The 26,281-nt window shown below is 53.5% G+C and overlaps 3 protein-coding genes and 1 long non-coding RNA gene across 7 annotated transcripts in view; 2 read left to right on the top strand and 2 right to left on the bottom strand.

Annotated features, from left to right (window-relative positions):
- Positions 1-962: 962 nt before the first annotated feature.
- ZIC2 (Zic family zinc finger 2) lies at positions 963-5,662 on the bottom strand. Of its 3 annotated transcripts, none has more exons than XM_081548979.1 (4): positions 4,576-5,647; positions 2,595-2,758; positions 2,248-2,401; positions 963-2,079 (listed from the first exon to the last, which is right to left on the bottom strand). In XM_081548979.1, the coding sequence occupies exons 1-4, from the start codon at positions 5,645-5,647 to the stop codon at positions 2,036-2,038; spliced, it is 1,434 nt and encodes a 477-aa protein (XP_081405105.1). In that variant the 3' UTR covers positions 963-2,035. The 3 variants fall into 3 exon arrangements, with proteins under 3 accessions (XP_081405105.1, XP_081405106.1, XP_081405107.1); XM_081548980.1 differs by having other exon boundaries at positions 963-2,094; positions 2,263-2,401; XM_081548981.1 differs by having other exon boundaries at positions 963-2,401; positions 4,576-5,662.
- A 6,201-nt stretch (positions 5,663-11,863) lies between these two features.
- On the top strand, positions 11,864-14,254 carry LOC145529169 (uncharacterized). The gene is made up of 2 exons (XR_014070982.1): positions 11,864-11,937; positions 13,962-14,254. It is a non-coding gene; the product is annotated as an uncharacterized LOC145529169 (long non-coding RNA).
- Positions 14,255-16,152: 1,898 nt separating this feature from the next.
- On the top strand, positions 16,153-24,690 carry ZIC5 (Zic family zinc finger 5). Its single transcript, XM_081548978.1, has 2 exons — positions 16,153-17,677; positions 21,915-24,690. Exons 1-2 carry the CDS (start codon positions 16,168-16,170, stop codon positions 22,355-22,357), a joined length of 1,953 nt encoding a protein of 650 aa, XP_081405104.1. The 5' UTR covers positions 16,153-16,167; the 3' UTR covers positions 22,358-24,690.
- LOC145529167 (uncharacterized) overlaps positions 21,299-26,281 on the bottom strand; it is a 34,220-nt gene continuing 29,237 nt past the window's right edge. The window contains exon 5 of one of the 2 annotated variants that reach the window (XM_081548992.1): positions 21,299-21,386. The gene's annotated coding sequence lies outside the window, so the exon portion shown is untranslated. Of the gene's footprint in view, positions 21,777-26,281 lie in introns of both variants that reach the window. The other variant, XM_081548991.1, reaches the window with a different exon arrangement.

Genomic DNA, 26,281 nt, shown 5'->3' with positions numbered 1-26,281 from the left:
TCTCTGAGCAACAGGGATCCCTAGGAAGATGCAAATGTCCTGAAGCCTCAGGGATTTCAAAAAGAAATGACCCCACTCCTACCCTTTGACTCTGAATGTTATTTTTGCCTTCTCCCTTAGAGCATCTTGTTTGAAAACTCTTGTGAAACTCTTGCAGGGGAGGGGAGTGAGGCTGCAAACCTTAGAGAAAAGCTGGTGGTCGGTCCTGTTGCCTCACTCACTTCCACCTGGCCGTTTCCATCTCTGCAGCTTATTCTATTTGATTTCACAGAATTCTTAAAGAGGTTCTCTTTTATTGGGGGCCGATGGTTGGTGGTTTTCCTAAATCAAAGTGTAGTCTATTTGTCACCTTCATCCCTTGAACATCGCACTTACGGTGAGCAGTAGCTGGGCATATAAGCAGGATGCCTTGAGCAAGCTGTTTAAAATTTCAAGGAAGGAGAAAAAAAACAACTTTTAGTAGGAAGGGGCCCTTAAACTATAATCATCATTGAACCAAGTTCAAAAACAAAGGACTCAACTCAGTTTTAAACGTGCAATTAAAAATAACTGTACGTCGGCTTTTCAGAGGGAGGGAGAGGAAAGGAGGCAGGGAAGAGGGAAAACAAAGAATAAGGAAATGGTTAGTGCTCTTCAATCCAGTCCAAATAGCCGAAAGAAAGGCACTGCCTCAGATAATGGAGCCATTAGAAGCTCCGAAGGTTCCTGCCGGCCGGTCCTCGCAGGGGCTTTCCAAAAATGTAATTCACTCTCAGCTACAGAAACAAAGGACATACAAAATAATTTCGAGACTTTCTGCCAGAGGGGCAGTTTGGCCCAGTTTCTAGGCATATACCTTCCCCCCTGAATTCGGGGTGGTGCCTCCCATTCAGTCAGGCAGCTGACCCAGACCCCATCAGCCCTCCGCTGCCTCCTTCCCATTTCTTTGAGTAACTTTGCTAGAAAAAAAAATAGCATGTTCATGCAGTTTCAACACATTTTATTATATTTCTGTATGCATTACTCTCAAAACATATCACAAGAAATGATCAAACCACTTAAAACCTTCAAATAAAAAATCTGAAACAGTTTATGCCCACAATTGTACATATTTATAGTTAAGAAACATTCTTTATAAATATTGTTTCCTCTGTAGCAAGTTAATACCATAATTTAATTACAAATGGATAAATATGGTAACGGGTATTTACAGAAGGAAGGGTGTTATTACGGAAAAAGCTAACGGCACAACGTTTACTTCCCCCCCTCCCCACAATCTTTCATACAGGAACTAACAAATTGAACTTGCAAAAGCACTAAAACATCACAAGTAAACCCAGCTAACTGAAAAATACATTCACAAGCGTTGGTGGTGGTGATGTGGATGTGAGTGCTGTGGATCTGCGTGTTGAAGAAACAGAGGGAGACTTTGGCACGGCTTGTTTTTTTTCCAGTCTATAGTTGCATGAAGTTTACAATCAAGTTGCCTCATAATAATAAGGAACACAATATTCAATACCACAATACAAAAGAAACCATTTTCTTCCACATTACTTAAAAAGAAACCGGGGAAACTAAAAAGAGAAAAAGAAAAAGCCCATCACTTGGGGAAGGGAAGGGAAGAGAGGCAGGAGGAACAAAATCCCGGAGAATTACAAATGGACAAACTTCTATACACCAAGAAGCCATTAAAACCACCTCGGAGAAGAAAGGAGTCCGCTATGTACACAGTTTGTCAGAAGACTGGGAAAGGCGTGGGGAGGCAAGGGGGCGTAGAGGGAGGCAAAGGGGAGTTTGGTTCAATATTTTTATGGGGTTTTTTTAAATGGTTTTTTTTTAATTTATTTTATATTTTTAGCTTTAAAGATTCCGGAAGGGGTATTGTTGCTTTTCATGCCTAGATTATTACAAAAAAAAAAAAAAAAACTTTTAAAAATCCTTCGGCTGGTAAAATCGTTTTCATCATCATAAAAATCAGAGTGGGAATTTTAACAACAATGATCACCGGGGTGCTCTCGGCGCTGTTACCGGGGAGAGGCAGCCCTGCCCCGGCCTCTCACACGTACCATTCATTGAAGTTGGAGGACAGGCCGCCGTGGCTCCCGGCCGTCCCGCTACCCCCGCCGGAGCCGGAGCCGGAGCCGCCGCCGCCGCCCCCGCCCGCCCCGCCGCCGCCGCCGCCGCCGCCGCCGCCCCCGCCGCCTCCACCGGAGCCGCCGCCCGCGCCTCCGCTCCGGTGCACTGCGGACACGGCCGCCGCCGCCGCAGCCGCCGCCGCAGCCGCCGCAGCCGCCGCCGGGGAGAGGGTGGAACTGCTCTGGGGCTCGGCGCTGGGCGACACCAGCCCCGGGGGCGTGGACGACTCGTAGCCGGAGCTGGCGGCCGGGGACGACTCGGAGCCCTGCGGGGAGGACTCATGGACCTGCAAGACAAAAGCCGGGAGGGGAGGCCAAAGGGGACTGGGTGTGAGTGCAGCTGCTGTGGGGCCGGGCCTCCCCCGCCGCCAGAAGTGCCCCCCCGGGGCCCGGCAAGGGCCCTCGGCTTCCCCCCCCCGCCACCCTGGGGCCGGCGGTGAGCCCGGCCGCCTCGCCCGCCTAGCGCCTGCCCGGCGGTACCTTCATGTGCTTCCGCAGCGAGCTGGGGTGCGTGTACGACTTGTCACACATCTTGCACAGATAGGGCTTATCCGACGTGTGCACGTGCATGTGCTTCTTCCTGTCGCTGCTGTTGGCGAAGCGCCGGTCACAGCCCTCGAACTCACACTGGAAGGGCTTCTCCCCTGTGGACACAAACACACGCGCTTGCTGCCGGCGCGCCCAGAGACCCCCACCGCCACCCCCCGCGCCCCCGGGAACCCTTACCTCCCACCCCACCCCCTGCCCTGAAAGGGGACCAGGCCTCCCGGAGGAGGAAAGAGGGGGACAAGGGCCTGGGGCTCCCTCGCGCCTTCCCACCTGACCGCCGGGCTTATATTTCCTATTTTACTTCTCTTACAGGCTGACTCGCGGTTCCTCACATCTCTGACCAAGTTGGGGTAGCCCCCACCCCCAGCCCTGCATGACTGCCTTTCTTACAAGGCTTCTTGGACTCGCGGCTTCTAACAAGTTGGTCTCGCCATGGAGAAGCTGTTATTATGACAAAATATTTGGGGCATTATCAGAATCACACAGGCTGCTGTCGGCTTCTCTCTGGGGCCAGTAGGCAATTATATTTGGAGATGCTGTGTGTTGTTTGGGGACCGTGCTGTGGATAACGACTGAGCCAGCAATTTTTTTTTTCATCCAAAATTCTGCAAATTGAATTAACCAGTAATTCTCGGTCGCACTCCCAGCCTTTTAAAGAGAAGTTGGGGGGAAGAGATAAATATGAGATAAAGCAGCACTTGAGAGAGATAGCCTAGAGGCGCAGGCTGGGCCGTGGGGCTGGGGGATCAGCCAAGGCTTTCAGAATCTCCCTGTTTTAATTTTCTGGCGGTCCCCGCATCCTGTTGCCAGAATTCCAAATGCTTGGAGTCATTTAGAGGTGTGAGAACTCCAACATTGTTCCACTTGGAGAGGGGACCATTTAACATTAAATTCCATTAGCACCTAAATTGTTTCTTAAAGACATCCGCACAGACGCAGGACTCGCGCATTTCATGCAAATAAAGTTCTCAAATTTTAAACCTTGTTAAAAGCTTGTCTCGCACCTCGGCTGCCTCCCTTCCCGGAAGAGAACAATAGGCCGCTGGCGCACCCCCTCTTCGGGGTAAATATTGACGGGGGAAGTTGCTGAAACATTTGGCTTTCTTTTAGGAAATTGTCTGGCACGATTTTGGCTGGGACCTGGTCATAGATGAATAATCTATGAGGCGAGAGGCGCGTTCTTTCTCGGCGCTCTCTTCTCACGCGATTGCCCCGCGGGGCCGCGCCGCCGCGGGCTCTCGTTGACCCGGCTGTCGATCCAAGTTTGGAATCGCAAACCCTCTGGTGCCGCTTAAGAGAATTTCACAGACTGCTGCGAACCCACCGTAAAGCTCCGCGACCCACCTCGAGATGGGCTTTAAATACACTTTAAAAACGAGAAACGCTTTACAGCTTCGGCTCACACCAGACTCATTTTTTAATGGGAAACAGTCCGGGTAAGGACGTTTGGGCCCGTACTAAAAAAAAAAAAAAAAAAAGTGGAAAACACACAAGCCACTCAAAACGCAGACGCACACCCGGAGCAGAAAAGCACATTCAGACAAGCTGGCAAAATCCTCTCTAGGCTCGATTCCCGGGCACCGAGTTGGAGGGTAATTTTATTTTCTGCGTTCTGTTCAGGACGGAAATTATTCACCGAAGCTGAGCCAACGAAGCAGTTGCATCACCCGAAGCATGCATTTGATGTTACCTCGATCGTTTAAAACTTAATTTCCGCACATGGAAAAAACCCAGCCCAATAATATTCTTTCTTTCATTCGCCAACAATAACAAGCCGCTGGCTCTCTCTCGCACACACGAAAACATCTCCCGTCCCAGGGCAAGGGCTGGCGGTCGGCGCGTTTCTCCCAGCCAGCTAACCACGGCCTCTCTTCCTTCTGCGCCCCGACCCCGACCCGACCCGCGCGGTTACCTGTGTGGGTCCTTTTGTGGATCTTGAGGTTCTCGGAGCGCGCGAAGACCTTGCCGCAGCCCGGGAAGGGGCAGGGGAAGGGCTTCTCGCCGGTGTGCACGCGGATGTGGTTTACCAGTTTGTATTTGGCCTTGAAGGGCTTGCCCTCGCGCGGACACTCCTCCCAGAAGCAGACGTGGTTGCTCTGCTCCGGGCCGCCGACGTGCTCCACCGAGACGTGGGTCACCAGCTCGTGCATGGTGCTGAAAGTTTTGTTGCAGCTCTTCTTCGGGTTGCTCAGTTGCTCGGGGTCGATCCACTTGCAGATGAGCTCTTGCTTGATGCACTGCTGCCGCATGTAGCGGAAAAAGGCACCGGGGTGGTGGTGGTGGTGGTGATGGTGGGCCGCGGCCGCTGCCATGTTCATCCCCATGTTCATATTCATGGGGCCGTACTGGTTGTGCAGCTGCGCCGCCGAGTAGGGGTCGGTCCGCGGGCTGGCCACCTGGCGGTACTGCTCCGAGCGCCCGAACACCTCTCCGGGCAGCCCGAGGCGCATCTGCCCGTTGAGCACATTCTGCGAGCTGTGCGGCCCGTGCTGCTCCGGGAGGCCGGGGAAGAGGAGGTGGCCCTGCGCGTCCGAGTGCGCGTGGTGCAGGCCGCCGGCCCCCGGCCCGAAGAGGCCGTGCTGCCCGCCGCCGGGCGCCGAGTCGCCAAAGCCGCGGCTGCGGAACAGGAAGTCCCGGGTGGAGTTGAAGGGCGGCCCGGAGTAGGAGCCGACATGCGCGGCGTGCGGCCCGAGCGCGGCGGCGGCAGCGGCTGCGGCGGCAGAGCCGGGGTAGGCGCCGGGGCCCTGCGACGTGAACGCCGAGCTCTGGCCCGGGGACAACTCGTGCGCCCCCGGGTTGAGCTTGAAGGCGCCCATGTGAGCGGCCGCCGAGTCCACGAAGCCGTTCTGCGCCGCCGCCAGGCTCAGTTCGCGATCCTGCATCTCCGCGGCCGCGGCGGCCGCCGCCGCGGCCGAGTGGTGATGGTGGCGCGCGAAGCTGCCCACCCCGATGGCCGGGAACTGCGGCCCTGCGTCCAGGAGCATGGCCAGCGCGCCCGCCCGCCCCGCCGGGCCCCGCGCCTCCTCGGCTCCTACTCCGGCCCCGCGCGCGGGGCTGCGTCCAGCGGCCGCCCGGCTCCGAGCGCAGGCGGCGGCGGCGGCGGTGGTGGCGGCGGCTTCAGTCCCGCGAGCGGCGCTCCTGCGCCCGCCGCCTCCGCCGCCGCCTGGAAGTGCCTCGGGCGGCCGGGCGCGGAGCGAAGGCGCGGAGAGGAAGAGGAGGAGGAGGCGGCGGCGACGGCGGAGGAGGCGCGGGAGGAGGAGGAGGTGGTGGAGAAGAGTCCAAAGCCAGGCGGAGAACCAAAGTGTATTAAAGGAGCTGCGGCGGGGGCGGGCGGGCAGGGCAGGAGAGGGCGGGCAGGAGGAGGGAGCGGGAGGGAGGCGTGGGGAAACGAGCGGAGAGGGGGGTCGGCGGGGGGCGAGCGCCGCGCCGCGGCCCCCACCCCTGCGCGCACTCGCGCGCGCACGCACTCACTCGCTCGCTCGCTCGCCCGCCCGCCCCGCGGCCCCGGGGCCCGGCAGCGCCAAGCAGCGCCTGCAGAATGCGCTCACCGCCGCGGCGGGGCCGAGGTGCCCGAGCGCGCCAGCCGCGCGCGGCACGGGCAGGCGGGCGAGGCGAGGACCGCGGAGCCCTCGCCTTTCGGTGGCCCGGCCGGGCGGGGCCTGCGGCTCCACCTGGCTGCGGCGGGGCGCCCTCTCCGCGGTGCGCTGGCTCGGCAGCTCCCTCCCCCGCGGCCCTGCCCGCGCCGCCCCGCGCGCGGCGGGTATTGTTTGGCTCGGCGGCCGCGGTGTTTAGTCCTCAGCGTCCTCCGCGCTTGGCATTGGCTGCGTCTCGCGTAGTAAACTTGCGAGCGGCCCCGGATTCCCCCAGATGAAGGAGGCTGCCGCGCCGCTCCGTCTTTCTTTAAGTTGTGCGGGAGGAGGAGGAGGGGAAAAAGGGGGCTGTGGGAGGGGAGAAGGCGAGAGAGGGGAGGAGGGGGAGGCCGGACTTAAAAACAATAACAACAATACCAAAAAAAAAAGTGTTCTCCTCCAGCTCGCTCGCTCCCTCCCTCTCTCTCGCCTATCGGCCCGGAGACCCCGGCCGCGGAGGGGCGGCCGCACCCGCCAGGACCGAGCGGAGAGCGAAGTGCGTGTCCCCGCTTGGGGCTGCGGTGGGCTCCGATCGCCACCGCCTCCGCCTCTGTTTATTTCACGGGGCGCCGCCAAAGCCGCAGCCTTTTATTTTTTTATTTTCTTGTCTCCTCCTTTTCCTCTCCCCTCCCCCTCGCCCCCGCGTCTCCCGCCCCGGCCTCCCTCCCTCGCGCTCCCGGCCCGGCCTCCTACTCACGCCGCCCCTTTAGCGGCGGCTCCCGCCCCGCCCGCCTGCCCGCCCGACGCCGCCATTGGCCGCTGCCTCACCGTCAATCCAGCGCCCCCGCCCCGAGGCCGGCCCGCCCCCTCCGCCCGGGCGCCGCAGCAGCTCCCCGGCGCCCCAGCCGCCGCGGATGGTGGCAGCCCGCCGGGTCCGCTGGCCACTCGCTCCGCGCCCCCGTGCGCCTGAGCGCAACGGCTCCTCGTCCTGCGGGCTGAGGCGCTCCCCGGAGCCCGCCGGCCGGCCGAGCGAGGGCCTGGGCCGCGGGGAGCGGGGGTGGGGTGGGGTCACAGCGCTCTTGGTTGGACACCTTGCGCCCACGCCCTCCCGTAGAGGCCACCGTTTCTCCGGGGACCTAAAGCGGGCACCCCTGGTTGCTCGAGAACGCGGCTAGCGACCGGGCCCGCGAGGTGGGAGGTTCTGTGCGCCAGGAGGCTACAGCCCCGGTACCCCTCCTGGAGGGCGCCGGGGGGTGCACGGCCCAGGGGCAGATCTCCGGACGCTTTGGCTCGCCCCTGGTCCGCGCCCACCTCCCCAACACACACTTTGGTCGACTTGTCCTGGGGTAGTGAACACACAGGTGCAGGATGGGGGGGTGGCTAGAGAAAAACAGACTTACCCTTCCCTCCCACCCCTCTGGACACCCACCCAGACACCGCCCCCTCCCCGGCCGCGGCCCCCACCCGGCGCTCGGCGCGCTCCACTCCCCCCGCCGCTAGCGTCCCGCTCTGATTATGGCTGTAAACACTGGGCAGCGGCCCCCGCGAGGGAGGGGGTTGTTTGGAAGCGGTTTAAAGACAGTGTCGCCCTCGGGGTGGGTGCCCAGAAGCCCGGGCCTCTGCCACTGTAGGGTAGGAGGTGTGGGGACGCCGGAGGCGCCCGCCAAGCCAGGCTCAGGCTGGAGTTCGGCCGAGGGTCGGACTCATCAGAGCCTCCGGAAAAAGGATCTCCAGACTGGTAGGGCTCAAACCTACAAGATATTTATCAATCCTTCTCCAGAAGCGTGAACCACCCGCCGCTTCCCCGCCCTCCGCTGTAGGCGATGGCGGAGTCCGAGTCTGCTCCCTGGGTCCCAGGTCCCCGGTTGGCCGCTGAGGACGTTTCCCGTCCCGCCGCCGAAAGCTTGCGCTCTGGAGGTAACCGGAGAGGGAAAGATGGGCCCCGGAGGCTGCGGAGGTGCGAATGGAAGGCCTGAGGCCAGCGCCTTTCTTCGCCTAGCTAGCAGAAGGAACTGCTTTAAAAAAAAAAGAAAAATCTCTGAGAGTTGAAATAAAATTCAAGGAAGAGAAAATAATCAACACGCATTTCAAAATTTCAAGTTGAAATGAAAGCCACACACACACAAAAAAAACCGCGGGAAGACAACTCCAGCAGGCCATCGGTGGCAGGACCGGGCCCTTGCTCCCGCACAACGCAGCCTCTCCCGGCTTGAGCGGGTCCCTAAAGGTCCGAGCTGACCGCAGCCCCGCGCACAAGGGGCCCGGTGCCCTCCCGCTGCCCGCCTTCCCTGCCCCAGTCCCGGGGCTGGGGGCAAGGAGGAGGGAGGCCCGGGCATCTTGTCTGAAAGCCCGGGATTTTGCTCGGAAGCTGGAGCTTCTCGACTTTTCTAAAAGAAGGAAATGTTCCTCCTTTGCGCACACCTCTCTGTCAGAGGGAAGGGGAAGGCAATTGCCAAACTGCCCCTCGAGGCAGAGAGGGACCAGAGAGAGAGAGAGAGACAGAGACTGAGAAATACGCCAGGCAGAAAGGCTGCCCTGCTGCAGTGAATCTGCCCAATGCACAGCCTTTCACACCTGTTTCTTGTATTCATCGATTTGTATGGGGGGGGGGAGGGGGGAGAAGAATTGGCAAAGCTTACCCCGAAAGTATTTGCCAAAGAAAATATTTTCTTAGAAATAATCGTCGTGAGAATAGCAATCCTGCGCGTCCGCAAACCTCACTCTTCTTCCTTCTTCCAAACCATCAGACTCCTCCAAGTTCTCCTCCCTTCCCACGGGCTCGCCCCCGCCGCCCTCCTCTGCCCCCTCCTCCCCGCCCCGTTCTCTCCTTTTGCTTGGATTCCCCCTTCGCAGCGCCCGTTTCTGGCCGAAGCCGCTGGGCGCTCGCGGGCCCAGGGTCCCGGGGCCGCGCGGTGGGACGGATGGCTGATCCCCACCGGGGACCCCGCGGCCTGGGCCTCCTGGCTCTTCGTTCCCGGCTCCAGTTCACCTCTCTCTCTCTCTCTGCAGGACACGCAGGGGCTGAGCCAAGTTCAAAGTCACGTCGCCGTCTCCTCTTAGAAGTGCTTTATTTCTCCACAAACCGCAAAACCCCTTCGCTTCAAGACACAGGTTTTTGGGGTTGTTGTTTGTTTTTTTAAAGGAAGGAAAGGAGGAAGAGAGAGAGATCAAGAAAGCAAGGGACAGAGAGAAAAAAGAAAAGAAAAACCTGCAAAGGCTTTCAGAGTCATTGCCTCAAAAGTACATTTGAGGTCCTTGGCCAAAGGAAAAAAAGCCGGCCGACTTCCGCGCCCTGCGAGTGAAATCCAGTTTTTCAACAGGTTTCTAGAAGGGCCCGCCGTGTTGGTGTCAGAACCCGGGGACCCCCAGCCATCTCCATCGGGCAAACATGTGCTCTCTTTGTAAGTTTTCCAAAATTGGGCTTTTCAGATATCCTGGGGCCAGCGCAGGGCTAGGCCAGCGAGACTCCAGGCTTCGCTGTAAATGTGAGTGGCGGGCCCCTGGGCCCCAGGGCTGGCGTCCCTTTCCCCAGCAAGTGTAGACAATGGCAGTGTAGTAGAGAATTCGGATTGTCTTCAAAAAAAAAAAAACCACAAGAACACCAGTGAATCCCATCAAACACCCGGGCATGCATTCACTGAACACTTCCTTGAGGTTTGTGGGCCTCTGTAAATGGGTGACTGCCTTCTTTTGTAGTATGCTGAGTATTTTGTGTACATATGCCTAAAAACAATGAGGACGCACACACAGCCTACTCACATGCTCAGGTACATCTAGTTGGCCAGGAGAAGCCAAAAACAAACAAGCAAACAGAAGGGATCTTTAAACTGGAAAGCAGAAACATTGGGTGAACATACCACTCAACCTTCTAATTTTCCTCTTAAGGGAAAGGATGGAAATGGAGGAAGAAATGGGAGAAAAAATGTGGAATCAACTGTCCATATACACTGGGCCAAAAAAAAGGGGGGGGGGATTTCACAGGATTTCAGCGCTGTCCTCTGTATCACAGACACTCATAAATTCAACAAGATCATCAACAGGATATTAAGTTGCAGGTCACCTTTGATTCAGCCTCTCAGTCACTCCTGGGCTGGGCGACCCCTGACCCATGAAGGACCACATGTGTGGTGGGGGACCCCCTCCCCTGTAAAACCCACCTAGAACAAAAGAGCTTTGTCTGAGGTTTAGAGAAGTGTAATGTAAAAGAAGGGGAAATCTGTAATGTAAAAGAAGGGGAAATTGTGAAAATCTCAGCCAATGTTGTAACTTTTAAATACCATTTTTAAGAAGGGGGCGACTTAGTGGAAGCGGGGAGTATCAGGGGATAAGGCCCTCTCTAGCCTGCTAAAAGAACTTCTCTTCTTTCTACAGTTAAAATTTACTGTTCTGTAACCGGGCTTATAAAAAGTCTCTCTATAAAATATATGTTCACCAGCAGTTTAGTGATAGAGATGCAAATGTTTGTGTATTTGTCATTAGGGACTCAGAAAAAAGAAAAAAAAACAGAAGCCAACATTTCTGGGTGACAGTGGTTGTGTTTTTGCAAAATGAGGGGACTAACTGTCTTTACTTTGTCTCCTTTCCTGATGGGAGAGTTTCTACTGCTGTAAAACAAAAACAAAACCAACCCCCCAAAACAGAAGGCAATAGCTTACATCAGTGTGTTTAATTATTTTGAGGGCAGTTATCCTTTGGGCTCCCAGGCAAACTACAGCCAGGGACGCTGAATACCGGTGACAGGCGAGCAGCTTTCCAATAAACTGCAGTGTTATTGCAATAGACTTTGTAATACAATTTATGCTGTCATTCATAAATAACAATGCCATATGTCAACCATATTGCTTACACAAGTAAATCCGTCAACGTGTCACTATTTGATTTATCTCAACAGCTTCTTCAAATACTGAAGTATAGATATTGGAAGGGGTATGGAATGAGGGGAAACTACTCACCAAATCTGAGATTAAACATAAAAGAACTTCTGCTTCTCCTTTATTCCCCATCCAAAAACATTCTAAAGAGTAAAGCATGAGGGGGGATGAGAAATACATCTTGGAGCCAACATAAAGAAGTATTGCGTGGTTATACGAACTGTGAACACGAAAGGGGGGGTTTCTGCTTACTGTTTGGACCTTCTGAGCATATTTTAAAAGACAACAATCAGGGATTTTGCAAGAAATTACCAATCTTAATGGTTGAATGTGGGTCAAAGGCCATTCAACAACACTCACCCCTGAGGGTAACAAATGATAACCAAATGATAATATTTGATGACAGGTCAATCTTACTGATTTTTTTCCAAGTGAGGAAGTGAAGAGAGGCAGAATTTTTCGAGGCTTTTAAGTACTAAGGTCAGGTGTAAATGGGATGAGTCCAGTTCTTGAGTATCCAAAACAAATGAATAAACAAACCCCAAGGTTTCAGTGATGGCCTCACACCCCAGGCCTCTGAGTTTTTTGGTTTTGTTTTGAATCTTCATGAAGTCCATGTTCATGGGACAGGGATCAAAAACTATCAAGAAGAAGGTATTTGGTTACTCTCAGCCTCACGTATCCGAGGAGTCTGAGGATTCAGCTGCGGCTCAGAAGGGCAGGAAACGGAAGGAACCCTCGGAAAAACTGTTGGAACTGAGACCTGAGGGTTGCTTCCTGGCACCCAAGGCCCCAGGGCCGGGTCGCAGGTCCCTCCAAGTCAGGTCGCCAATGGTGAGGACTGGGGGCTGGGCAACTGGTACCCGCCAAGTGCGAGCAGAGCAAGGGGCCGGGTACCTCACTGCCTAGTGGCCTGGAGAGCTTGATTCGGGAAAAGCCCTTGAATCCGAAGTCTTCATCACTTCCGGCCACGACAGAGCTCAACTGAAATGCAGTGTTGCAGGCCCCTGTGCTCCCCTCGCCCCAGCTTTTGAGAGATCCCCCCACCCCACCCCCTTCCACTGTCTGCTAATAAACCCTTCTCCTCCCAGTTGAGCACCCACTGGGGAGCCCTTGGGCTGGGCTAAAAAAGTCCTCTGACCCCTCGAGGGGCTCCGAGCACCCTCTCCGCCCTTGAACCTGCCTCTGGCGCAGCCCAGATGGCGCAAGGTGCTCCAAACCGCCGGGCACCCAGCCCTTCTGCAAGGAGGCCGCCCTTGAGGAAACCACGCGGGACGGGCGAGCCATAAAGCAATTGCAAAGGCAATAAAGGCCAGCTCAGTGGGTCCCCCAGCTCCTTTCTGTCCACCTCCCCGTCCCTGGCGTACCCCCTGCTCCCCACCCCCCACCCCCGCCTGCCGAAACAATCAGACAAAGGCTCAAAAGCCAGGAAATGTCCAATTCACTTCCCTTAGAGTTTATTAATTGCCCACACCCATCGCGAGGAGACTTGGCAGGGTCCAGGGACGACCGGAGGGCACCGGGGAGCCGCAGTTCCCCGCCCCCCCGACCGGCCCTCGGAGCAGCGGGGAGCCGTGAGCGCCCGGCTGGCACCCCGAGACCGGGTTCGGCCGGCTTCGGGCAGCGGAGCGCGGCTCGGCCGCCGGGTTCGGGCCGAGTCGGCGTTGACTGCATCTTCCCACTTTCGCGCCTTGGTTTGGGGCCGGGAGCTGGTTAGGGTTCGGGGTGCGGCAGAGAAGTCTGGAAATAGACGTTCCCCGAGGAGCACCTGTTGACCCCAGAAAGGGCATCTCCATGGATCGCCACGTTGCTGGCCCCACACCAGCACCTCCGCTGCAAACGCGCAGAGAGGAGCAAGGGTTTGGAAACTCTGCCCTGGCAACCAGCACCACCGCGGAAATGTGGGGTTAAATCCACAGGAGAACTGGCTTAAGGACTTCTACACCCTCCTGCTTAAAACACACACACACACTAGTATTTATTTTCTTCAACGCCCTGGAAATTGTTGGTGTTTACTTAGGAAGTGTGACACAGTTATTGGGTCCTTAGAAACTCGGGATGTGAAGGGATTTTGATTTGGCTCCCAAAATGGCTTGAAAAAGAACCAGCGCACCTGCGGTCAGGCGGGTCATCACAATAACAAAAAGCGCCTCTACAAAATAAAAAGCTCTTTTATAAAGAAAGGCAATCCGGAAATCCACTGCGAGCCTTCCTGATGATCATCTAGCCAGGCCTATTCTCAGGTTTAATTGGCAGGAGGTTTATTGGCGCCTTATTGGTGTTGATTGAAATTTTGCTTCCAGTTCTTTCTTTTAAGAATTAGCATCTCAAGTCGATTTACCTGAGTCAATTATCTTTTTTAGGGTCTGAGTTTGGTCATAAATTTGCAAATATTCATTAAACACATTTCGCAAGTATCTCTTTCTCATAGCTATCCAAACCTCTATCATTTCCTAAGGAAGATTTTCTTTTTTAAAGCTTCCCATAAAAAAAAATTGATCAGGGAGCTATATTTGAATTAAGACATATTAAATCGATGACAGATACATATCACGCTGTGTTTAACAAGAGTTGTACAAGGAGGCGGGTTCCAGATTCCGGCAAGGCTCTGCTGCACCATTATTCACATTTTTACAGCCTCTCCTTCATGCCTTCACCCATTAAACCATTAAATTTCAGCAATTCAATAAAACAAAGCAGTTATAATTTTGAGGAAAAGCTATTTTGAAAGAGGTGGAGGTACCCATTTTATTGCACAATAAAAATGCTCAACGGTCTATATTAAAGGCTAGGTTGGGCTTATTTTCTTCTTTCTTTATTCATTCTTTTTGCTTTGTTTCTACTTACAAAACCTGCAGGATTGCTCGCCAAGCTGCCATTATGGACTTGTTGATGATTATTGCTAAAAAATTCAAATGGAGGAGCCTCATTTGCAAGGTTCTGAGAGGAAGTGAAGACAGTGGCGACAATTCCAAATAAGGTGCTTTCTTCATAAACCATTCATAGAGATGACACAGTCCTTCCTTCACCTTGCCTGGGTGGCTTGAGACTTTTTAAGTCTTGGAAAAGAACACTGTCAAAGACTTCTTCCTCTCCAAATACAGATGTGGATTTTGTCTTTGTTATTAAATTGTTTTTCGTTGTGTTTGCACTCAAGCTTTGCTTATTTCACCATATTTGAGCTTCATTGAAGCTTAAAGAAAATACCTATTTGAAATCTGATTGTACTATTTTTTTTGTTGGTTTGTCAGTTTTATAAGAGAAATGACATTCTCAAGGCTCACAGGGAAATTCCCTGTTAAACATTGTTCACACCAGTGTAAATGCAGCTATGGAATCAGCTCTTTTCAAAATAATTCTTCCCAATTCTCAGGATGATCTCCCAGGTGATGGCTTTATGGAGTCTTTTTTTTTTTTAACTTGGATGGCAAACGAATTAAGCGGGTAACATGTTTTACTGTATCCCAAACGGGGAGGGGGGGGCATTTTAGTCATGATTTCTTTTTTAAAAAATAATTTTATGTAGGGCAGCAAAAAAAAAAAAATTAAAAACCTGACTTTAATTTTTGAGCACCATGGAATATGGCAAAATTTTAAGATGTTTTCTTTTTAAAAGCTGAATGACACTGTAGGGCAATAAGAACCCTTAAGGGTGACGGATGTCACATTTCACTGCCCCCACCCAAGTGATGCAAGGACTTATTTCTCTCTTCAAAAAGATTTGATAGCAAATCGCTTGAAAGGGGGTGAGGCTTACTTTTTTTGAAAGCCAGTTTTTATGGTTTTCAAGGAAAGCATCTCTCCTGCTAGATGAACTTTTTAGAAAAATGTAACAGGTTATTCTATTAGCACATAAAGTGCAAAGACACTGCTTGCTTTTAAAATAATTATTTTATTGACTTCAATCTAACTTGTGGTCCTTTCGGAGAAACTGAGGCACCCATGTGGACTGCGTTCTGCACCGGAAGAACATCTGTTTAAAAGATATGGTTTATTTAGGCGCTTCCCCCTGGACAGATGCTGTCTGTCCTGCCCTGCCAGTGTATCTCAAAGAAGCAAAAGTTAGAATCATTGCCCGGTGCCCCTCCCACCCCGTAGCTCTAATTGGAAGTGGCAGATCTAGAACCGATGAGCAGTGAGATTACACTTCGAGCTGACTCCTTTGAACCATGTTGAAAAGTATTCCATGAACTAAAAATCGAGGTAAGACGGTTCCTTTGGGGAAAGATTATTTTGACTTCACCTGGTGTTTTGCAACCAATAGGATTTTAATATCCTTTCTCATTCCGTCTACTGTCTGTGCGCCCTCCGCGAGCGCCCGGCACATTGAGTGTCCTTCCCAAATAAGAAGTTTCCATCATCCTGTCCTCGAGCACGATGGAGGCCATACATCTGTTCACCCCCTCCTCCCCCAGAGAGCAGCCAGGCGCTCTCCCAAGGAAGGAGGTAAGAAAGTGTTTGGATGCTGGAAGGAACGCGGTGTGCAGGGAGCGAAGGCTCTTGAAGTTGGGGGCTCCCCCTCCCCCCGCCTTTTGCTCTCCGCGGGTGTTCCCCAGCCCAGAGCCGCCCGGCGCCCTTCGGCCGCGTGCCGGCGCAAGCTCTCCGCCAGGCTCGTCCTGGGAACGCGGGGCGCTGCGCGCGCAGGCCGGCCGCAAACTTTCTGCAAGCGCAACTTGGACATCCCCGGGGAGGCGGGGACGCGGGGCTCCGGCGGAGGAGGGGGAGCGAAGCGAAAGCGAAGGCGGCAGCGAGCGCGGGGGCGGATGCCCGCTGGGCCGAGGGCCGGAAAAGGAGCCAATCGGGCAGCCGCGCCTGCTGCCAATCACGCGGCTCCCTCCAATCCCACCCTTGCCATTTCCAAAATCTCGGTCCCACTGTGCAGCTCCGAGGTGGTGTCCGCTCGGCCAATCGCTGGAGGACCGAGTGGGAACGGGTATGAGCGGAGTTAGGAGGCCAGGACAAAGAAGTTAAAGAGCGCCTAACATATACATGTTTTTGAGGGCGGGCCGAGGGGGGAAAAAAGTACCCCCAGGGAGGGCCCGTGGGTCTGATTGTGTCGCTCTGATGGAGCCCCCTTTGAGCAAGAGGAACCCGCCCGCGCCGAGATTAGCGGATCCGGCCGCAGCTCGCGCCCGGCCGCTGCAGAACATGACAGGCTTCCCAGCGTTGGCCAGTGCGCCCTCCCACTCCCGGGTCCGCGCCGCGGCCGCGCACCTCCGCCTGCGGGACCCGGGCGCTGACCCCGGCGTGGCCCGCGCTCCGCTAGGACCGGAGCACATGGCTCAGGCGAGCGCGCCCGGCCCCAGCCCTCCCTCCCAGGTGCTCCCGGCGCCGCCCGAGGCCCCGGCGGCCGCCGCCCGTGCCGCCGCCGCTGCCGCCTCGGCCGCGCACCCCGGCGACCGCACCGCCCCCGGCGGCGGGGGCGCCCGCGGCGGGCCGTCCCCCGCGCCCCCGCCCCCGGCCCCTCCTCCTCCCCCCACCCCTCCTCCCCCTCCCCCCACCCCCCCTCCTCCCCCCACCCCTCCTCCTCCTCCCCCCACCCCTCCTCCTCCTGCCCTCTCTGGCTACACCACCACCAACAGTGGCGGCGGCGGCAGCAGCGGCAAAGGCCACAGCAGGGACTTCGTCCTCCGGAGGGACCTTTCCGCCACGGCCCCCGCGGCGGCCATGCACGGGGCCCCGCTCGGAGGGGAGCCGCGCTCGGGCCCCGGCTCCCCCCAGCACCCGGCCCCGCCTCCCGCCTCGGGCGGCATGTTCATCTCGGCCAGCGGCACCTACGCGGGCCCGGACGGCGGCGGCGGCGGCGGCGGCGGCGGGGGCCCAGCACTCTTCCCCTCGCTGCACGAGCCGCCGGGAGGCCCTGGCGGCCACCCGCACCCGCTCAACGGCCAGATGCGCCTGGGGTTGGCGGCGGCCGCAGCTGCGGCCGCGGCGGCGGAGCTGTACGGCCGCGCCGAGCCGCCTTTCGCGCCGCGCTCGGGGGACGCGCACTACGGGGCGGTGGCGGCCGCGGCGGCCGCCGCCCTGCACGGCTACGGAGCCGTGAACTTAAACCTGAACCTGGCGGCGGCGGCCGCGGCGGCTGCCGCCGCGGCCGCGGCCACCGGACCGGGGCCCCACCTGCAACACCACGCGCCGCCCCCGGCGCCGCCGCCGCCGCCGGTGCCCGCGCAGCAGCCCCCCCACCTCCCGGGGGCGGCCGGGGCCTTTCTGCGCTACATGCGGCAGCCAATCAAGCAGGAGCTGATCTGCAAGTGGATCGACCCCGAGGAGCTAGCCGGGCCGCCGCCGCCCCCGGCCGGCGGCGCCAAGCCCTGCTCCAAAACTTTCGGCACCATGCACGAGCTGGTGAACCACGTCACTGTGGAGCACGTGGGCGGCCCCGAGCAGAGCAGTCACGTCTGCTTCTGGGAGGACTGTCCCCGCGAGGGCAAGCCCTTCAAGGCCAAATACAAGCTCATCAACCACATCCGCGTGCACACCGGCGAGAAGCCCTTCCCCTGCCCGTTCCCGGGCTGCGGCAAGGTCTTCGCGCGCTCCGAGAACCTCAAGATCCACAAGCGCACTCATACAGGTGGGTGTCTGTCCCTGGCCGCCGCCGCCTCCCGCCGCCGCTTCTGCCGCAGCTTTCTCTTCCTCCTTCGTCTCCTGCTCGCCTTCATCCCCCCCCCCTTCCGCTGCTTCTCTTCGCATCCGTATAACCCGGACATGTGACTTCTTGTTTTTCTCTCCCTCCCCCCCCTTTTTTTTCTATGAATAAGTAATTTGATAGCACACACACAGGCCCCCGCGCTCGGTTCCCACGCGGTCGAGTCTCCAGCGCTCCCCGCAGCCCCCTCCGCCGGGACCGGCCACGCGCTCCAGCCGCCTCCGCCGCCGCCCCGGAGCAGAAGCCGCCGCCGCCGCCGCCGCCACCGGAGCAGGAAGGCGCCCAGGACGGTCGGCAGCTCCCATCCGCCCGGCCCCGGGAACTTGGGGAGGGCGATGGGGAAGGAGGGCTGGGACCGGAGCCGCTCCGGCGGCACTTGCCTCCGCACCGGATGGCAGGCCCCGCACGGTGCCTGCGCTGCGAAGAGCGGACGTGCTTGGGGCGCGTGGGGAGGGGGTTAACGGTGACATCGGGGCCGCGGGGGGCCAGCTCGGTGTGGCCCTTCCAGAAGGGGACGGGGGGGGGTCCTGACCCTCCCGGGCGGGGTGCAGAGTGCAAAAGGAATGCGCCCCTCCGGAGACCTTCCCCCTACACACACGCGCCCGCGCACACACACTCGCCCACCGTTACACACCCCGCACGTACACGTTCACGCGCGCACACATCACACGAGCAACAACTTCACACACCCGTGTTGCCTCCCACCCCCGCCCTCAGAGCTGGGACACCTTTGGGCCTTGATGACACAGTCACACTTGCTCATTCACACGCCTTCATGCACGCCTGTACTCAGAGGCGCAGTCACACGTTTTATCACACGGGCCCTAGAGGGTGGTGAGAAATTGGCTGCCGTCATTTTGGAGAAGGTTCTCCCGAGAGGAGGACGGGGCAGGCTGCAGAGGCTCCCTGAGGCCCACCGCCCTCTGTGGGGTCCCCCTCCCGCCCCGCCCCTGTCTTAGGGTGGGGGGAGGTGCCCCGGCCCGGGGTGAGGGCGGCTGCAGCCTTGGGCGCCGGGTGGGCTCCGGTGGGCCGTGTGCCCCCTTGGATCGGGCGCGCGTGCGCTGGGCCGGAGCGCCGATGAGCGCGAGCGCGGTCGGGATTTATAGGGACAGACGAGATTACCCCTCGGAGGACACTTAAGTAACCGGAGTTTACGTTCGGCAATTACTTGGCTGATTTATCGGCGCGGCGGCGGCCGAGGCCACGGGGAGGGGCGGGTAATCCGCGAGGACCCGGGCCCGGGGGCCCCCGAGGCTGGAGCCCCAGTCCTCGCTCCTGCCGCCGGGACCCGCCAGGCCTCCTGCGGCCTAGCCGATGACCCTGGGCTGGGAGCCCGTTTTCCCCGGAGGCCGGTGTGCCAGCCACGTTGTTTTCTCATCGGGATCGGCCCGCCTTAAGTGATGTTTCCAAAAGGAGACTTCCCACTGGCCTCTCGTAAAACCTCCCAGGCCCCGCTAAGCTCCGGGGCCCAGCACTTCCCGACCGGACGGGATCTGGGGCGCGGGCGGTGAAGCGCCCCCCCTCCGAAGGGAACCCCCTGACGGCGCCCGCGACCTCGGGCCCTTGCCGCCTGTTACACCTCCGAGGGGAGGGGACCTTCCCTCGGCGGCCCGGAGGTTGCCCGGGGCTGGGGCCGTGCCCGCCCGGGTCCCGCAAGGAGCTGGAAGCTGCTGGCGCAGGGCCCTCCGGTCCCCCCGGGACGGGCCGCCTCCCGCCCCCCGCCTCGAGGGCGCTCCCCCGGGGGCGGGGAGCCGGGCCGTTTGGTTTTCGGGTTTCCCGCGCGCAGGGTTGCGTTCCTGCCCGCCTCGCGGCGGCGGCGGCATGGGCCTCGCCGGGTCCCTGCGGCTGGGATGCGAGCGCCCGAGCGTTGATGCTTGGATCCGCGCTAGGTGCTCTTGGCGGCCCCTGGGCCGCTGAGCCATCGAGCCTCGTGTCCGAGGGGGCCAGCCCGGACTCCCCTCCCCACCGCAACGCTCTCCCTTTTTGGAGGGGCAGGAGGCGGGGGCGGGCAGTTATCCGGGGATCCCGGGACAGACTGATCAAAGGGATATAATCCCCCGACCACTCCAGAAGGCCCGTTTACTGACCCACGTGCCCCCAATTCCATTTATAACCTTCCTTGGGGCTGGACTCGGAGTTCTCACACATAGCTTCCCTCACTCTCTGAAACCCTGTAAGTAGTTAAATTCCGACGTGACCCCACTGTCAGCGTCTGAAATGTAAACACTAGGGCCTCTCACCCTTCCTAGTCGTGTAGAATTTGCTTTCCCCCACCTCCCCACCCCTCGAATAAAATAGGCAATTCTATCACCCTTTCCTTTTTCTCTATTTTCTTCCGCAATCTCCCCTTGTGCTGGCTTTTCTACCTTTCTTTTCACACAGTATCTGCCTTTTCTGGGCCTGATTCTTAATGCTTCTTTTTATCGTGAGCACTGGTGAAGCTTGCAACGTCCAAGCCATTTATTCTACAATAAATGCTTAGCTTGTACAGAAACACAATGTTCAAAAAAGCAACATTTGCATAGGGTGAATAAACCCACTTAAGCCTCCATGTTGAAGAAAAGCTGATTATGCTTTTTAGGAGGAAGAATGCTATATTTAGTATTATCTCCAACTTACAGTGGAATATAGAAATCAGGACAAATAACCAGTGTTTTGGTAAAACTTGATTTCTGTTGCAGCCCCTCTACAGAGAATTTTTAAAGGGTATCACTATCATTGCATTATGCTGTGTTTTCCCTCTCTTTGTAGGCCAATGTAGGAGGTATATGAATAATAACTTAATTTTTAAACAATACTTCTAGGTAGGGTAAGTTATGTTACAGGCATCTGAATACTTTTCAGATGTGCTAATATACTCTGCACTGAAGTAGTTACTCGTTGATGAAGTTAAAAAAAGAGAAAATTACACTGAAATATTTGTATAGGAAAAGCCACCACTAAGCTGTCTTACTAGTTGTTTGGCTTTTTAAAAAACAAATTGTTGAAAAACAAGGACAAGAGTGTGTCTTTTGTATCAGCAGAATAGCTGCTGAAATGTAGAGAAACTCCTTTTAAAATCATTTAAATATATGGAATACATTACCATACCACAGTATGTATGAGATAATGTTCAATTATGGACTCAAATATATCAAGTTCATGGATACTAAGGTGGTGGGGGTGGGGGGTCATAACTGTTACCTTCTGTCTTTCTGTCCTTGCTTTTTAAGACCAAAGTGTAGAGTGGATGGGTTATCTAGTTGTCTTAGCATTTCTACTGCCTGGACCCAGGACCTTGTGTTTAAAGGCCCTGTGTTCCTGGGGTAGGTAGGACAGCGAGCCCAAAGACTCTGATAAATAGCATTTTTTTTCCTGTTTACTATTAAACAGTATGTTAAAAGAAGCCTCTGGCTGAGGTTTGTGGTCTTTATTAATGCTTGTTAAGGTTCTGTTCGGCTAGGGTCTTAACTGCCCAGTAAGTTGTGAGAAGAGCTGGGAGAAGGAAGAGACCAAGAGCCTATTCTGTGCCCAGCTAGGCTTGTAAAAAATCTAGTGGTCGGATCGTGGTTTTCACAGATGTCTTTATTTCTGGGGAGAACAGGGTTTTGGTGTATTGCCTTTCCTTTCCATCAGTGAAATCCTGGGGAACACTCTGCAACAAAATGCCATTATTATAATTTTACTGATCAATCCCCCTTTACTTTTACTTGAGTATCTGTTTATTTTCCTTCTCCTTTTCTTAAGGTCTTCACCTAAGCTGTGGCTTTGGAAGTTATTGCATCAGCATTTATCTTGACAGGGGGGATCTGTTTGAATTTTTGTGTGTGTAGACCCGAGGGGGGCAAGGGTGCAGGTATTTGGGTCCTGGTTGGATTTCAGTGTTATTGCCTGATCCAAGCTCTTAGCCCTTCTCGCCTTGACCCTTATGGTACTTCAGGGTTGACATCCAGCCTCTCGCAAAGCCCAAGTCCAAGGAGAGCCTCCAGGCCAGGGGACACCAGGCCCATCCCGGAAGTATCCCTTCCGTATAGCATTCTGGGACCTGGGAATTGGGAATTAGGCTGGGAGTCAGTCTTCAAGAGAATGGGAAGTTGCATCCTCCTGTCTGCTTGAAGATTATTCTCTCAAGTTCAGAGGACTCTGAAGAGCCCCTGTTAACCTCTCCTGTGCTTTCTTGCAGGGGAAAAGCCTTTCAAATGTGAATTTGACGGCTGTGACAGGAAGTTTGCCAACAGCAGCGATCGGAAGAAACATTCCCACGTCCACACCAGCGACAAGCCCTACTACTGCAAGGTCCGGGGCTGTGACAAGTCCTACACCCATCCGAGCTCCCTGAGGAAACATATGAAGATTCACTGCAAGTCCCCGCCGCCTTCTCCAGGAGCCCTGGGCTACTCATCAGTGGGGACTCCAGTAGGCGCCCCCTTGTCCCCCGTGCTAGACCCCACCAGGAGTCGCTCGAGCACTCTGTCCCCTCAGGTGACCAACCTCAACGAGTGGTACGTATGCCAGGCCGGCGGGGCCCCCAGCCACCTGCACGCCCCTTCGAGCAACGGAACCACTTCCGAGTCTGACGACGAGGACATGTACGCGAACCCTGAAGTCGTGCGGACGATACATTAGATTTGATCAGTCGCCATCACCATCAGTAAAGTAATAAGTGGGAGCCCTTGGACCGCATCCTAACCTGAGACAATGCCGAGCTTGAGACAAACCCGTGACTCAGACTTGCCACCGGGTCTAATTAGCCCTATTTATTCAGTATGAAACCCTATGGTGTTGGTACATTTAATTAATTTAATTAAGATATTTGGGCTTTCTTTTTTCTCCCTTAGAAAACAAACAAACAACAACAACAACAAAAAACCCAACCAAGCTGGACTTGTATGTTGCAGGGGGACAGGACCGGGAGCAAACTGTACCAAGGAAGAGGAATGGAAAGATTCTAGTTCATCGAGACACACACTGCCAATGTAATATATGTAGTTCTTTACGAGGGTGAGAGAAAGAGCGTGAAGTCAGGACTCAACATAGCAACAAGGCCCTCTGCACTTCCCAGAGTGCCTCGAGACCGCCTTTGACACCGTAATGAGCCCCTCTGCTTCCTGCTTCGGCCCTAATTCTGCAAAGGCCTCTTGATTGTAAACCACACACACTTGCTGCATTGCCAACAGATCCTGGATTGTACCTGTCCAAAAATATTTGTAAAGACCCTTTCAGTTCTAATACCTGTAATTTTTCATTCCCACTCTTTTATTACTGATCTCACCGTGACACAGTATTTTTATACAGGATTATTCCTTCAGTACCCTGCTTGTATGATTAAAAAAAAAACAAACAAATAAGATGCAGCAACCTAGTACATCTCCATATATTGTGTTACTGTGATTGTTCAAGCAACTGGAGAGAAGAAAAAGCTGCTGCAGTAGACAACTGTGAAACTGTGATATTTTATAAAATAGAAAAAAATTTAAGTGCTTTCTTTTTCCTCTTTTTTTAAAAAAAAAAATCTGAAATCTCAGATGCTGCCTCTTTACTCCGTCTAAACTTCCTGTGTAATAAAAATACTATGTTTTAGATCATAAGTTCTTTGGGATGCCATAATTCACAGGCAAGTGTAAGGAGGTGTAATGTTGGCAACATGCCTATTTTTTGGGAAAGCTGTTGTTTTAAAAACGGGCCAACCCCTCTTTTATACTGTTGTATCGACCTTTTAAAAAGTCTTTATTTTTCAATGCTGGAAACTGCATTTTAATGCATTTTCTTCCACCTGAGCACACAGAACTCTATCCCACTTGAAAATGACACTGTATGATTTACATTAAAAGAGGGGAGGGAGTTGCTATACATATTAAAATTGTTAAAAGGTTTATACCTACCACCAAACACTGATGAATGTGACCTTTGCCAGAGCTGTCAAGCTAGGACAAAAAAGGTCAAGGACCTAGGACAATAACTCTTAGTCCATTTATTTTTGGTTGGTACAACACATCTCATGTGCAAAACGTAGTCCATCATAAACATCATACAAATAGACTATAAAGAGCACTAATTTATCCTCAGAGACCCTGAAGACACCCTTTCCCCAGGGTTTGTAGAAATTTGTTTTGTGTGCTGTGAGTGGTTGATGTAGTCTTGTCCTTGTTAATAACTTGTATGTGAACACTATTATTTGTACAGTTGAATTAATTTATTTTCAGACATCATCCTTTTATTTTTTCCTGGAAGAGTTCAAAGCACACCAAAGAATTATATTATACATTTTGGTGAGAGATTGTCATTTATGACCTACAATTTATTTTAAACAAAAAAAGGAAAGAAAATGGGAAAAATATATTTTTAAGCTTACTTGAATGAACAACGTAATGTGAAAACCAGGACTCTTCCTGCATGTCTCTTTTTTGCATTGTGTTGATGAGATTATATATAGTTCATAGATATATTCTATTACTAGTACAGTGCATGGTGCTGTCACTTTGAAAGCCTTTCAATGTTGTCTTCAGATTGTTATGGTGAATATGAAACATGCAGCCCTCCTTTATAAAGAAAAAAACCATAAAACTTGAATATAAAATAATTCTACATCTTTAAAGTTTATTTGATTTTCGTATTATTCATTTTCAAAGCTCTTTCAAGTAGACAAGATGAGGTATGAACTTTGTGGGGATAATTTATGTATCGTAAACTTATTCAAACAAAATATTCCTGATTTATAATAAGTTGTTTTATTTATACAACTTTTTCAATGGTAGTTTGCACTATTCTTTATTATGCTACAGGTTTATTTATTATGAAACAAAGGAATATGTATTTTATGTATATTGCCATGCATAGGTTAACTCTGCCACAGATTTATTGGTTCCTGATACACTTAAAGTAAAAACCTAAAATGTGTACCTCTGATAGAAAGCAAGAATGATTATGAAGTAAAGAGTTTAATAAAAGTATTCTTCCTATGTATCGCTTATGTTTTACATGATGGCACATCTCTGCCATTCTCTTCCAAACAGGACAGGTTGCTCATGTAGTAATCATTCGGTTCTCTTCCCTTGATCTCTTTATTTCTTTTTCCTCCCCAAGCAATAAAATATGTTTACAGCTTGGTCTAATTTACAGTCTAATCTAGAAAGTACAGTATATTTATGAAAACTAAGCCCTGCAGGTTGCACAGAACAGTGGCATAAATCTTAGGGGTTACTGCATGCATTTGTTAAAATTAATAATAGCCTTAGTGATCCTAATCAGTGGAGAGATGAAAAGCAAATTTTAGCATTTCTTTGCTGTCCAGCCTCTTTCTAAAGAAAAAGGGTAACAAAGAACGAGGAAAAGACGGAGAAAAGGACAAGTGAGATGTTTGCAGACACAAGGGGAAAAGAATCAGGAGCTAAGGTGGGTATGGAGTTCAAAACATCTTGAATGAAGCTGAGTAGTGGGCATCAAACACCTCTTCTATTAGGTCATGGGGATCATAACCCACTTGTACTGTGATTTACTTGGAAGTTGAGTGTAGATAAGTAATTTAGCCTTTTGAGGTAGGTGTTATGGAGAAATTCGCTTCATTGCCACAAAATGCCCAAGTGGCTTAGAGTAATAAGATTGGCTGTCTATATTAACAAGGCTGAATCCTTGTTTGTTTTTAAGCTGACTGATACAAAACTGATAAAAGGCCACTACAATTGGTAGTAATGTCAATAAACAGTTCTCCAAAAGGTTATGGTGGGTTTTTTGTTTTTTGTTTTTTTAAGTCAGGTTCGGTTAAACGTAGTAAAGGGGAAAACAGGCTGCAAAGGGTTATTTGAAGCCAGATGACAATAACCAGAAGACTAAGGAGAAAAATACTCAAATGAAGCCCCCAATCAATGGAAAAACTTATAGCTCTCTAATGAAGTTTCTCGTGAAAAGAGGGGTGACACAAAGCCACCAAGACATGAATCATTCATGGGAAATATAAAAGATAAAAGATATCTGACAATGAGCAGAACCTTGTATAGAGTGTATAAAACAAGTTTCCCCTTCTTATTTTCTGCTTTAAAACGCACAATCTCCCACTCCCAGCGCCTCTGTCCAGTCTATAGAGTTGAAATTGACCACTGCTCGTCCTGCGCCACTTCAAAGTAATTTAGTCCAGAACGGAAGGCTTGGCACTTGGACAATCTTCATGGTGTGTTAAGATTTCTATGGCAATTGGCAAGCAAGAGGTTCCCATCTGAATATGTCTCAAAGAAAGCCACTTATTGACACTAAGTTGGCTATCATCAAAGACTTTATCTTTCCTAGGCAAAACGTGGCCCTCGCGGCCCTCGTGAACACTGTTTAAATCATCTACCTTTGTTTTCCAGGCTAGGAGGATCTTCAAACACAGGAGTGCTTGTTGTTTATATGTGTTTTTCCCCATTTAGGATGTTCTTTGGTAAAGCTAATGCTCCTAAATGCTAAAGTACAGAGAAAGAGCTGGAGGGCAGGAATTATATTCTTTTAAGGAGATGGAGATGACCACACAAGAGGGATAGGAAGAGAGGAGGCCCTGGAGACAAGAAAAGAGGAGGC

Source organism: Giraffa tippelskirchi, chromosome 12, assembly GCF_054371585.1.
Source record: "Giraffa tippelskirchi isolate mGirTip1 chromosome 12, T2T-mGirTip1v1.2.pri, whole genome shotgun sequence".
NCBI classification, from domain to species: domain Eukaryota; kingdom Metazoa; phylum Chordata; class Mammalia; order Artiodactyla; family Giraffidae; genus Giraffa; species Giraffa tippelskirchi.
This window is presented reverse-complemented; position numbering and strand designations above follow the sequence as displayed.

Excerpts from the sequence above, each read along its gene's own strand:
- ZIC2 (XM_081548981.1), bottom strand. The coding sequence starts at position 5,647 with ATGCTCCTGGACGCAGGGCCGCAGTTCCCGGCCATCGGGGTGGGCAGC. Across the intron at positions 2,759-4,575 it reads CCACAAAAGGACCCACACAG|GGGAGAAGCCCTTCCAGTGT; the intron begins GTAACCGCGCGG and ends TTGTGTCCACAG. Across the intron at positions 2,402-2,594 it reads CGCTGCGGAAGCACATGAAG|GTCCATGAGTCCTCCCCGCA; the intron begins GTACCGCCGGGC and ends TTTGTCTTGCAG.
- ZIC5 (XM_081548978.1), top strand. The coding sequence starts at position 16,168 with ATGGAGCCCCCTTTGAGCAAGAGGAACCCGCCCGCGCCGAGATTAGCG. Across the intron at positions 17,678-21,914 it reads CCACAAGCGCACTCATACAG|GGGAAAAGCCTTTCAAATGT; the intron begins GTGGGTGTCTGT and ends GCTTTCTTGCAG.